The sequence below is a fragment of the Oscarella lobularis genome, chromosome 4, assembly GCF_947507565.1.
Source record: "Oscarella lobularis chromosome 4, ooOscLobu1.1, whole genome shotgun sequence".
In the NCBI taxonomy this organism is placed as follows: Eukaryota; Metazoa; Porifera; class Homoscleromorpha; order Homosclerophorida; family Oscarellidae; genus Oscarella; species Oscarella lobularis.
In genome coordinates, this window is record NC_089178.1 from 3,612,619 (window position 1) to 3,624,280 (window position 11,662).

General features: G+C 46.7%; 5 protein-coding genes across 8 annotated transcripts; 4 read left to right on the forward strand and 1 right to left on the reverse strand.

The window, feature by feature from the left end:
* The first annotated feature begins 11 nt into the window (after positions 1-11).
* Positions 12-1,143, forward strand: LOC136186009 (uncharacterized). The gene is made up of 8 exons (XM_065973243.1): positions 12-76; positions 131-187; positions 240-341; positions 394-424; positions 475-616; positions 674-815; positions 873-960; positions 1,022-1,143. Exons 1-8 carry the CDS (start codon positions 50-52, stop codon positions 1,099-1,101), a joined length of 669 nt encoding a protein of 222 aa, XP_065829315.1. The 5' UTR covers positions 12-49; the 3' UTR covers positions 1,102-1,143.
* Positions 1,144-1,163: 20 nt separating this feature from the next.
* Positions 1,164-4,212, forward strand: LOC136185998 (pre-B-cell leukemia transcription factor 2-like). The gene is made up of 9 exons (XM_065973230.1): positions 1,164-1,525; positions 1,583-1,656; positions 1,966-2,267; positions 2,364-2,554; positions 2,630-2,765; positions 2,816-3,256; positions 3,360-3,404; positions 3,480-3,681; positions 3,744-4,212. Exons 1-9 carry the CDS (start codon positions 1,242-1,244, stop codon positions 4,043-4,045), a joined length of 1,977 nt encoding a protein of 658 aa, XP_065829302.1. The 5' UTR covers positions 1,164-1,241; the 3' UTR covers positions 4,046-4,212.
* Positions 4,213-4,253: 41 nt separating this feature from the next.
* On the forward strand, positions 4,254-6,539 carry LOC136186006 (uncharacterized). 4 transcript variants are annotated; one of them, XR_010669636.1, is made up of 9 exons: positions 4,254-4,404; positions 4,453-4,572; positions 4,631-4,827; positions 4,890-4,929; positions 4,985-5,022; positions 5,070-5,179; positions 5,232-5,356; positions 5,406-5,932; positions 5,997-6,539. XR_010669636.1 is itself a non-coding variant. In XM_065973240.1 (8 exons), the coding sequence occupies exons 1-8, from the start codon at positions 4,254-4,256 to the stop codon at positions 5,582-5,584; spliced, it is 960 nt and encodes a 319-aa protein (XP_065829312.1). In that variant the 3' UTR covers positions 5,585-6,539. The 4 variants fall into 4 exon arrangements, 2 of the variants coding, with proteins under 2 accessions (XP_065829312.1, XP_065829313.1); XR_010669637.1 differs by having other exon boundaries at positions 5,406-5,766; positions 5,819-6,539; XM_065973240.1 differs by having other exon boundaries at positions 5,406-6,539.
* Positions 6,460-7,604, reverse strand: LOC136186005 (abscission/NoCut checkpoint regulator-like). The gene has a single exon (XM_065973239.1). The coding sequence runs from the start codon at positions 7,595-7,597 to the stop codon at positions 6,521-6,523; it is 1,077 nt and encodes a 358-aa protein (XP_065829311.1). The 5' UTR covers positions 7,598-7,604; the 3' UTR covers positions 6,460-6,520.
* LOC136185997 (serine/threonine-protein kinase TNNI3K-like) lies at positions 7,233-11,620 on the forward strand. The gene is made up of 23 exons (XM_065973229.1): positions 7,233-7,733; positions 7,781-7,904; positions 7,971-8,154; positions 8,205-8,318; positions 8,374-8,602; positions 8,665-8,809; positions 8,868-8,972; positions 9,036-9,130; positions 9,192-9,419; positions 9,474-9,563; positions 9,615-9,671; positions 9,731-9,823; positions 9,883-10,031; positions 10,085-10,120; positions 10,172-10,239; positions 10,307-10,464; positions 10,513-10,565; positions 10,620-10,752; positions 10,808-10,917; positions 10,965-11,033; positions 11,090-11,277; positions 11,333-11,433; positions 11,492-11,620. Exons 1-23 carry the CDS (start codon positions 7,694-7,696, stop codon positions 11,563-11,565), a joined length of 2,643 nt encoding a protein of 880 aa, XP_065829301.1. The 5' UTR covers positions 7,233-7,693; the 3' UTR covers positions 11,566-11,620.
* Positions 11,621-11,662: the final 42 nt, after the last annotated feature.

An 11,662-nucleotide genomic window follows, 5' to 3' on the forward strand; every position in this document is an offset into this window, starting at 1 on the left:
GCGGGAACTTTATGTCCCGTACGTTTGCCGCTCCCGAAAAAAAAGAACGATGCGTCGAACTAAACAGAAATTTGACGTGCGTGAGCGTGTCAGCGTGTGTGAACGAGCTTTTCTGATTGTCTAACGATAGGAACGCGATTCGAGCGGCTTCAAATTTGCTCGAAAGGCGAAACAAAGCAAAGAAACGGTTTGTCGACGCGATTTTCTAGCTGATCGTGTAGACGAGCACTTTGGGGCAGCTTTCTCCTCGATCGAGACGTCGGAAGAGTTGCGAATTCTACGCGAGGAAGGGAAGCAGCGGCATCGGCGTCGAAGAAGAGAAAGAGAAGGAAAATCCTCAGGTATCTACTTATTTTCTTGGAGAATTCGTTGTCTTATCGTCGTTTTTTTCAGCTTTCTGTCGTCGCTAGTGAAGTAGAAGAGAGTGAGCTATTCTTGTTGTCTATTTCCTCATAAAATTTTGATTTTTTTAAGATTCGGCCGAGATTATGATTGGGAAATTGAGAGAGGGTGTTCGATTGCTTGCTGTTCGAACGCAAGCGTTGGAGGACGAAGAGAAAGCTTGGGATCATTTGAAAAATGTTAAAAAACGTGAATTGGAAGAAATGGCAAAAAAGTCGCTGTCTCTCTCGGGATAAGGGGACTCATATTTATATAATTGGAATTTTTATAGGAATTGGGATAAGGAGTTTTTTGATTCGGATGGATTTCCTGTGGCTCTGACAGACGATGAACGATCTCTTCTTGCTGGTGCTCTACCATTTCAAGCGATTTTTGACGAAGTCAACGAAATGAGGCGAAAAATTGGGGAAATGGTACATGTCATTAATTAATTAATTAAATAATTTGGGTTTTTTGAGTGTCAATGCTAGGTATTTTCTCTTGATATTGTGACGTCGAAAGTGGAAAAGATCGAACGAACATTTGGCGCTTATTTAGAAGAAGAGATAAAATGCACAGGTAAGAAAAACCCTATTAATTAATTAATTAATTAAAATTATTTATGTTCTTTTTGTTGCAGCAAATAGACTACGAGCTCCTATTTCGCCTAAAACAGCCGTAGACGGCTTTATAGAATCAGGTAACTCGTATAGTAAGTAGCGATAGTTATGTTGTGCCCTTGCATAACGTGCGTCACTTTCACGCGCGTGCACGTGATCTAGCGATCGCTCTACGCGTCATTGCGTTCTCGCCGCCTCGTCCCCCCGTCCACGCTCCGCTCGTCGACGTCGGTCGAAGCGATGGATGCGACAAATAGTCGTGGACTCGGATCGACTGAATATCGCGACGTTCGCGTGGGACAAACGCAGCATCAGCATCAACATCAAGTTCCACATCATTCGTTGCTCTATCGCTACGATAGAGACGAGGAAACGACGACGACGGATCAGTCAGAGCAGGCGCAACACCACCAACAGCAACAAGAGCAGACACAGACACAACAAGAAGAGCAGCACAGCATCGGCGAACTTCTCCATCAAATCGTTAGTATTACTGATCAAAGTCTCGACGAAGCACAAGCGAGGTAACGTCACACGAACGAAAGAAGAAAAGGAATTAAAAAAAGCGGATCGTTTTACAGAAAACAGGCGTTGAATTGTCATCGAATGAAACCGGCTCTCTTCAACGTCTTATGCGAAGTCAAAGAGAAGACAGGTAAGGGAGTTGAGTCGGTTTTCGTGATCTCGATCGCTCGTCGTCGTGCCGTGTCTCGTTCCGATTGCCAATCGCGACGACAGGCGTCCCCGCGTTCTAGACAGCCACCGATCTTTGGCAAGAAGCCCCCGGCCCTTACATTATGGAATCAGTGTCGCGACGAGGCGACCTTCCCCCCGTTTTCCTCGCTCGTTCGTGGTGTTCGTTGCTTTTTTCCTCGCACTTTGACTCGTCATTGACGAGCCGCTAAAGCCCCATTGGTCGATGACACTCCCGCGACGCGTCGCCTCTCCGCTTTTCCCTCCTTAGTGCTCAACATCCGAGGGGGCGGGACCGAAGAAGAACCCCCCGATCCTCAACTCGTTCGTCTCGATAATATGCTTCTTGCTGAGGGAGTTGCCGGTCCCGAGAAGGGTTCGACGTCCGCTTCGGCTGCCGCGACGGCCGCTGTCGCCTTGGGGGGCCTCAATAGCGGCGGTTCGATCCCTGGAATCACTTTGGGGGGCGGGACGGCGAACGCGAGCGATTCGCAAGCCGATCATTCCGATTATAAAACCAAATTGGCTCAAATACGTCAGATCTATCATCAAGAATTGGAAAAGTACGAACAGGTAAGGAAGAATAAGGATTTTTCGCGGCTCGGTTGTCTGGTTTGGTGGGGGCGTGGCCGTCTAAGGATTCCTCCTTATCTCTTTCCGGGTTCCCAGGCCTGCGGCGAATTTACGACGCACGTCATGAATTTGTTGCGTGAACAGTCGCGCACGCGACCCATCGCTCCGAAGGAGATCGAGCGGATGGTCGCAATTATTCACAAGAAGTTCAGCGCCATACAACTTCAATTGAAGCAGAGCACGTGCGAAGCCGTCATGATACTGCGATCCAAATTTCTCGATGCCAGGTACGTAAAAGGAACGAACGAACGAACGAGCGAACGTCGAAGAATCGTTTTTCTTCCCCCTTATGATACATATAGACGAAAACGGCACAATTTCAGCAAACAGGCGACCGAAGTATTGAACGAATATTTCTATTCTCATCTCAGCAATCCCTATCCGAGCGAAGAAGTCAAGGAAGAATTAGCTCGAAAATGCGGAATAACAGTCGCACAGGTCTCCGATCGTAGACTTCTCTTCGTTTTTCTGAGACGTACTCTACACAGATATCCAATTGGTTTGGAAACAAAAGAATTCGCTATAAGAAGAATGTGGGTAAAGCTCAAGAAGAAGCCCAGATGTATGCCGCTAAAGCGGCTGCGGCCGCTGGAAACGTGCCGCCACCGCCGCCACCGTCGTCGTCTGGCGGAGGCGGCGGCGGCGCTACCGATCCATTGTTAGTTGATTCGAGTGCTGGCGGTCCCAACCCCGGCTTCGATTATACGTATAGTGGCGGCGGCGGCGGCGGCGGCGGCGGCGCAAGTCGAATGACTGTTCCTTTTCCGGAACGATATGGAGGAGGTGGCAGTGGCGGCGGCGGTGGGAGCGTGGCAACGGCGACGCATTCTTCGACGTCGGGGGCGACAACCTCCGCCCCCGCCGGGCAAAATCATCGTCCAGCGACGTCGTTTGGAACAAGTGGAGGAGTAACAATGCAGCAGTCTCAGGTATGCGACGCACGCAAATTCTTTTGGGCCCCTCCGCCGCGATTCCCCCGCGGGGTGGTCGGTCTCGTATGGGGGGCTGGCGCTATTTTTATTCGCTCTATAGGGATATGGAGTCTATCAACCTTCGCTTTATTCGACACAGCATTATGTAAGAGAAGGAGACTCAATCGATCTCGGGGGGTTTCTCTTCTATGAACTAAAGAGGCGCTTACTCTTTGTTTAGATATCTGGCGGCGGCGGCGGCGGCGGCGGCGGATTCTCTCCTGCGCAACAATCGCCTGTCGCTCCTTCTCACGTGTCTTTTGTGTATCCCGGCGGAGGCGGCGGCGGCGGTGGCGGCGTTCCTCAACCCCTGCAGCATCCCGGTATTATGATGGGTGGCGCCGGAAGGTATGATCGACCACCGTCCGCTTCTCATCAAGGATGTGCGTTCTCTCCATATTGCGGTCAACAAAATAATGAAAATCGTTCCCTTCTCCTTTTTTAGTGATGGACAGTTTTGATGCTGGTCCCGTTTTGTCGCACGCGTCGTCGCTCATGGATTCGACGAGTGGGAGCGGGGGTGGCGGCAACGGGGGCGGCGGAAGTCCCCTCATGCACAATTCGGGTTTACATAGTCTGAGTGGACCTGAGCACGATTTGTCTGGCACGTCGTGGGTGTCCTTCCATCGTGCCGATGATGATTCCGCTGCCGCCGCCGCCGCCGCCGAATTGCAGGTGTTGGATGACGACGAAATGCAACAGCCTTCCAATAAAAGAATGAAGCATTCCGCTGCAGACGTTCCTTAGTCTAAGAAGAAAAATTCTCTTGTTTCTTTGCTCTGACGTTTCACGACGACTTCTATATCTTGTTCTACGTAGAGAGTTTAGTTGATTTCCGGATGATGGTACAGTAGTAGCTTAGTGACTTTGTTCTCTTTGAATTGGTTAATAATAGAGTTTATTTTTTTTTGTCATGTGAGGAGCAAGTGAGCATGCGTAGGGGGTGCGTCACGTGATGGTTTTGTATCGACTTGCTGCGTTCGTTGTTTGTCTCTTGGCCATCGCTGTGGGCTATTTCGTGCTTATCGATGACTTCTTCGCTTTGTTTGCAGACCAACGGGTGCGATTTTGCTCGAAGCGACTGCAGGAAGCGGCCCAAAAATCGCGTACAGTGGATTTATAGCGAAAAATCTTCGCGAAACTTAAAAATTTAGTAAACGCGAGCGGTCTCGTTCCGCCGTCGCGACCTCCGGAGAGTATTCGAGAGAAATTGACGATGAACGGGCAAATTCCACTCGAATATTATTATGTCGACGATTCGAACAAAGGTCGAGGTAAGAAATCGATGATTTCCCTTTTGCCCAAGGGGCGAAAATACGAATATCGCGATAGGAACCCATTACAAATATAGTCGTCAAGATATCGAGCTCTATATTGGTCAAGCGCGACGTCAAGCGACAACGATTTATCGTCTTTTAGACGAAGCAAAGTGGGATGTCAAAGTCTTGGTAAAAAAAGGAAAGTGGATCAAGTCAAGTCATTGGCTGATGATGGCGCTCCACAAATATCCTATTAATGGATCACACGTGGTACTGTAGTTATTTTTATCTGCGTCACGGCCGTTATATATAGCTCTTCTTTTGTGGTGTAGCTAATATATGGATCTATGGACCCTTGGTATGAGGCAATAGGTGGGACCTCCCAGGGTACTTTAGCTAGTAGAGTTACTGTGATTTCTATTCTTAGCTTTGGCATTTGATGCTGCATCAGTCACAACAATAGAGGTATATACGGTCAATGCATTTCTTTGTCATCTTACATTGTTCTACAGTACAATAATCTTACGTATGATCATCCACGGATTATGACGCTATCTCCGGAAAAGTTGTACAGTTTGCCGTCAGATCGGCTCGTCTACGATGCTGCCCTTTCTATTTCTAGGTATGTGGGCGTGTGCATGATCACTTTATCTACTTTCTTTTTCTTTTTTTAGTTTTGATCACGACGGTCTGGGTCGATACGGGGATCCCATTGATCCTGATGCTGATTTGAAGGCAATGGCGAACGTTCGTTGCGCTCTTAAAAATGATGGAATATTATTTCTTACTATTCCTATCGGTAAACGCGCGCGCGACGAGAATAGAAATAGGGTCATTTATTTGTTTAGGACCGGATGTGGCCGTTTGGAATCTGCATCGACGATACGGATCAGTTCGTTTAAGTCGATTATTAGACGGGTGGAAGACAGGCGACGTTGTTGGATGGTTTGAAGAGAAATTGACGGAAGCTGCTTCGTGGAGGCAGACGTACGAGCCCGTCTTCGTTCTAAAAAATACATTTGTATAGCTTCGGATTGAGGCGAACGGATGATAGGGAGACCAGTGAGGGAACGACCTTCACTACTCTACGTACGGATGTGCCTATAAATAGTTAGATCCTGGCGGGCGTAAAGCAGCAGCACAAGTTTGTGCGAAGGTCACCGCCGTCGCCGCCGTCGTAAACAAAACATTTTCCGTCTTGCATAAAAGGTCCTATAAGGAGTAGATAGTAGGAACGGTTTGTTTCATCTATGTAGACTAGGATAATGTAACTGCTGAAAAAAGCAACGTTTCCTTTCCTGAGACGGCGGCAAATTCGTTTATGTCGCGGGGGCGGCGGAAACGGCGGTTTGTGTATATGGTCGAGGAAGCAAAGGTTAGTCGAGTCAATCATCTGCTGGACCACGATGAAGCACGTTTGCATGGAATGCTGCTTGCAGGTCGCCGCACGTATTGGAAAAGACTGGCGAATGATTGGGAGACGATTGGGCCTGGAAGAACATCAACTCGACGAAATTCACTATAAAGGACGAGAGAGTCTCGAAGAGCAAACCGTTACAATGTTCAACGTCTGGTTGCAACGGCGACGAACTTTGCTGCGGCACGAATCTGATGACTTGTATCAAGCTTTAAGTGACACTGGCAGGCAAGACGTAATTGAAATGCTCGAGGAGAAGAAATGCAGTCGAATCAGTCAGCAGAGACGAACGGAGGAAGTGGATAATGAATTAGAGGAGAACAGTGAAGAAGCCAACGTCATCCAGTGTGACAAAGGACGCTCGGAGTCAGAGGTGAGCCAAAATAGACTGCTGGTAGCTGGGGTGGCGCCAACGTCTACAGTTGTACTTTCATGCAACGTTAACTGTTGCATAATCCTCTAAAAACAGAGGCATGGCAAGCAGACAGGGTTAACTAATATTTATTTATTTATTACTGTGTGACGTATGCATTAGCCCTTATTGAATTAAGGATTCCTGCTGAGACGTAAGCGTGCAAACGTGTGTCCGTCCAAGGCAAATCTGGCGTGACCTTCCTTGAAACACCGACTGCAATAGAAATCCCCATCACAATCGTGACATCGTAAAGTGGCATCTTCATTGCAAATGCAACACCACGGGGTTTCTTCTTCGTCTTCTTCTTCTTCTTTTCCATAGAGAATTTCTTCTAGAGATACAGCTTCAGGTGGGGGACCAAGATCTTCTGTTTTTTCTTTTTGCCCCCCAAATTGGGCGGCTCTTTTCTCCTCAAGTCGACTTTCTTCTTCTATCTGTTTTAGAAGTTGTGCTATCTGCTCTTCTTCTGATTGGTTCTCCCTTTCAAAGTAATCCGTCTCCGTCTCTTGATTCTTTTTCTCTTTGAGTTCGTCCAATCTTTGACGTAATGCTTTGACGTCATCATTTTTTTCTGTCTTCTCTTCTAAGGATACTTCGGCTGTCAAACGTTCAATTAGGAGCCGCTCCTCTTCTGCTGACGTCAGTGCTGGGCGTGGCACACTTTCCGTCGCTTTTTTCGTGCTCACCGCATGACGTCCAGTGAGGCGAAAGAACCTTTCGGCTAAATCGGAATCGGTAGCTTTTATTTTTGGAGGAACGGTGGCGGTAGCGTTAGCGGGTTCGTCTTCCTTCAATTTCGCAAGTCTCTCTGCAAGAACCCGGATATCGTTCGAATCTTCCTTCGTCGCGTCGACGACGGCGCTTTCGGCTTCGGCTTGAACTTGAAGAAAACGTGGAATAGGGTACGTTTGATGCGACTTCGGCGGTGGCAGCGGCGATTCTGCGGCGGCTACAGTCTGTTTTTGTGACTCCTCCTCCTCCTCCTTGGTTTTTTCTCTCGTTTGATCGTCGCTCGATTCGTTAGCCGTTGCTGTGATGTCCTTAAAACAGGCGTCGCACATTCGACGAGACTTTTTCTTGTCCGCTTCGATCATAGTGCGATTCGGTGCACATTTGCTGCAGAAAAGTCGATTGCACACGTCACAGCCATGACTGCGCGTCAAGAAACGGCCAAAGGGCTTGGCGCAACAAAAACACCGGCCTTCCATCGGCGTTCGTGCAGCGTGCGCTAAAGTGAGTAGAGTACACAGGCAATGAGGGAAGGTTAGAAGAGAGAGATCGCCAGACGGGCACAAAGTGGGGCGATGGGAGCGTACAAATCTCGTCCTATTGGATCTTGTGCCGGTACGCAAATACAAGTAGCCTAAGTGGTCACTGTAGTTTCTTATTAGATGAGTGGAAACGTCAATTCAGCGAAAGTTGTCGTCAATTGCGCGCCTCTTTGATTGACGATACGACGACTATTGTTCGTCCTTCGGAGACGATAGAATGGAGCGCTTTGCTTAGAGCGTGCACGTGAGCTCAGAGCAAAGGGTGTTGGCACCAAATCGACGACGTTTTTTTCGTTTCGTTTCTATGCAGCGATCACGATGTTGATTTGGTTAAGGATTTGACGTCATCGACGGAAAATGGATTGACGGCATTGCACCTTTGTGTGGCGACAAAATGTCAAATAGAAATGATGATCGTCTTACTGCAAAAAGGAGCCAAGACGTGTCTATTAAGTGATAACGGATTTTCTGCTCTTCACTTGGCAACGTTTAAGGCAAGGAGGAACTGCTCTTTCATCATGTGTATATCATTGTTGTTCTTCAGGGGCTTGGGATGGCAGTTGAGGTTCTTTGTAAAAACAGCAAAGAAACGATCAATCAACGTGGTAAAAACGGAGTGACGGCTTTACACTTGGCCGCAATGGAGGGAAACAATGAGGTAAGCAGCACCAAGAAAAGGAAGAGAGATTTTTTTGATAGCTTTACTTCTGAAGATTGCAAAACTGTTGCTACTCAATGGGGCAGATCCCAATGCAAGTGACGTCGTCGGTTTTAGTCCTCTTCACTTTGCTTGCTTTTATGGCCATGAGAGCACTATTGACCTTCTCTTGTCACGTGGAGCTCATATCAATTTACTCGGTGAAGTGGGCGACACTCCCTTGCACCTTGCTTGCTATAAGGGACATAGGAACGTTGTTGAGGCACTCTTATCTAGAGGAGATGGTACGTACCGTTTATTATTATTATTATTGATTATTGTTATTATGAATTCTTCTTTCTTTTAGCTGGAATTGTTGATAGGGAGAGAAATTCTTTGCTGCATCTCTGTTGTCAGTATGGACATCAAAGTCTTGTCGAGTTACTTTTACGTGTTCAGCCCGTTCGTTATGCTCAATTACAGAATTTGTATGGAGACACGCCCATGCATTTGTAAGTGGCGCGGTGTCGCGCGCGGGGATGAGATTAGATTTTATTTCGACGATTCTAGGGCCTGCTATGCTGGTCACTTGGACGTTGTCAAACGATTGGTTGAATGCTCAGGCTTGGATAGTCTCGTAATGGAAAACATTTTTAGTGAAACGCCGCTACACGCGTAAATATTGAAATTCAGCCAGACACTGAACCACCACAGAATCAGCATCATTTTTTTTCGTAGCGCTTCCACGGGCGGACATTTGGCATTGGTCGAATATTTGCTCGACTTACCGGACGGCGTCGTTCTCAATCGTCAAGGACGGGACGGACATACGGGTAAAGTTTTAAGATTATACGCGCTATTTTTTTAAATTTGCTGTCTTTGGCACTTGTCTAGCGCTTCATAGTGCCTGCTATCACGGTCACTATACGCTTGTTGAGTTGCTGCTTGATAGAGGAGCTGATCCGACGTTGTTGGCTCAATCGACTGACGAAAACGATGATGACTATGATGTCAATGATGATGATGATGATGATGATAGCAACGAATATGACGACGATGACAATTTGGATCTTCTAACTGATACGACCGGAAAAACGTGTGCTGATTGGGCATATGAGAAAGGTAAGGCCACGTTCTCACATAGTGCGTACATACTGTAGATACACGCACCTGTAGGTTACGATGACATTGTTTCCCTCATTAAAAGCAAATTGCAGCCGCCGCAGAAAGAAGAGCACTCGAATGAGCATTCTTATCGAAACGACTGTACAAGCGCTTAATAATTAATTAGGCTCTTTATGTGAATTGTGCGTGTAGATTTTCTGCGATTGCCTGTTCCGTCTCCCTTGGGTCGTCTAAGGAGCATAACTAGAGGTATTTTTCTTACTTATTTGGTATATCTACTACATGTAGTGTTTTTTTTGCCGTCATAGAAAAGGCTGACGTTTTGCGCTTGCGATCGACTCTACACAATAACTGTCAAATTCAAATCCAAGAAATTGAATTATTGAATCTTATTGGAACTGGTTAGCAGCAGCAGCAGTAGCGTCATTCTTTTTTTCCGGTCATGAGATTTATTTTTCAGGTTCGTTTGGGAAAGTGTTCAAGGGAAAGTGTCGAGATGAAATTGTTGCTGTGAAGAAGTATCGATCGTCTTCGTTTTCGGCGAAATCCGACACAGACATGTTTTGTCGAGAAGTGTCTGTCTTATGCAGTCTCAATCATCCAAATGTCGTAAGTCGATCGCGAAGCCATTGCTCCCTTTTCGCCGCCACTCCCTTTTACAGGTCGATTTTATTGGCGCTTGCCTTGAAGATCCCAGCGTTAGTTCAACCGTTCAATGTACCCTTGTTACGCATTTATTCATTTTTTAGCAATTTGTCATTGTGACTGAGTACGTACCCGGTGGCTCTCTCTACGCTATTCTTCACGAGCAGAAAAGGTCACTTTGCCTCGTCTCTTGGCATCTACAAGAAGGTTTCTTCTTCTTCTTCTTCTTCTTTATTTAGAGCTCTCGATCTTCATTTAAAGTTGGGAATTTCTGTGGACGTTGCGAGAGGAATGCGCTACTTGCACGAATTGCCACAGCCAATAATGCATCGCGATCTCAATTCTCATAACATTTTACTCAGAGAGGATTGCACGGCTGTTGTCGCCGATTTTGGAGGTGCAAACTAGAAGATTAATTAATTAATAGACGATATCTCTCTTTTAGAGTCGAGGTTTCTCAAGTCAGTCGACGATGACAATTTGACGAAGCAACCCGGGGTTTTTAAAAGGAGCTATTTTCAATTAATCAATTCTATTTAATTTGATGTATAGAATCTCCGATGGATGGCTCCCGAAATTTTTAATCAGTCGACTTGCTACAGCATTCACGCCGACATATTTAGCTACGCACTTTGCGTTTGGGAACTCTTTTCTGGAGAGCTGCCTTTTGAGCATCTCAAACCTGGTAAGTATACATACACTTTAGCGGGTGATGATTGATTGATTGTACGGGGATATAGCGGCAGCTGCTGCCGATATGGCTTGCAGGAATAAACGGCCTCGATTTTCCGGATCCTTTCCGAGACAGGTTGCACAGATAGTCGAAAGAGCTTGGCACAGTCAGCCAGATGTGCGTCACGTATTGCGTTGCATGAACATATCTAATAGTTTTTATAGCAAAGACCAAGTTTCTTTATAATTTTGGAACATCTCGAACCTCTGTTGGATGCCACAGATGTGCCACCGGTATATACACTAGTAGACTAGAAAAATGAGGGCGGGCTATTGGTCTATTTTTATAGGCTTATGAATCCGGTGACGACGTTTTTCACGCTGTAGCGGCGAGATCATTACCACAGTCGCCTATACTATCTCTTCATCGAACTGTCTCTCGCAGCGGCGGCGGCGTCGGCGGCGGCGGAAGTAGTTCCAACTCGAGTGGAGAAGGGAAAAGATCTGATAATAGAATCTATTCAACTATAACCACATCGTACGAAGAAAAGATTCTTTGCTTCCCACTATAGAAATGTTGTGTTCATTTTTAGGCATACGGTGGGCGTGGGCGCCGGACCGGGCATACCGACGCAAAATCCTGCTGTTGCCGAAGAACTTGTGAGGAGATTATCTCTCGTTACGGACAAAAACGGTACTTTCAATTTCTATTCAATTTCATTTCGAAAAACTAATTAGGTAATCTTGTGAAGGCTATGTCTCGGACCCGTTTGCAACGCGAAGATTGAGCAGCAGTCGCAAAAAAAGTCACAGCGACAACTCTTAGATATGTACATGTGTCGAAATTCAGTACATTACGATATACGGGACATTTTTGGAGGTGTCGCGAAGCTTTGCCGCGTGGCTTCTTTTCTCGTTCGGGC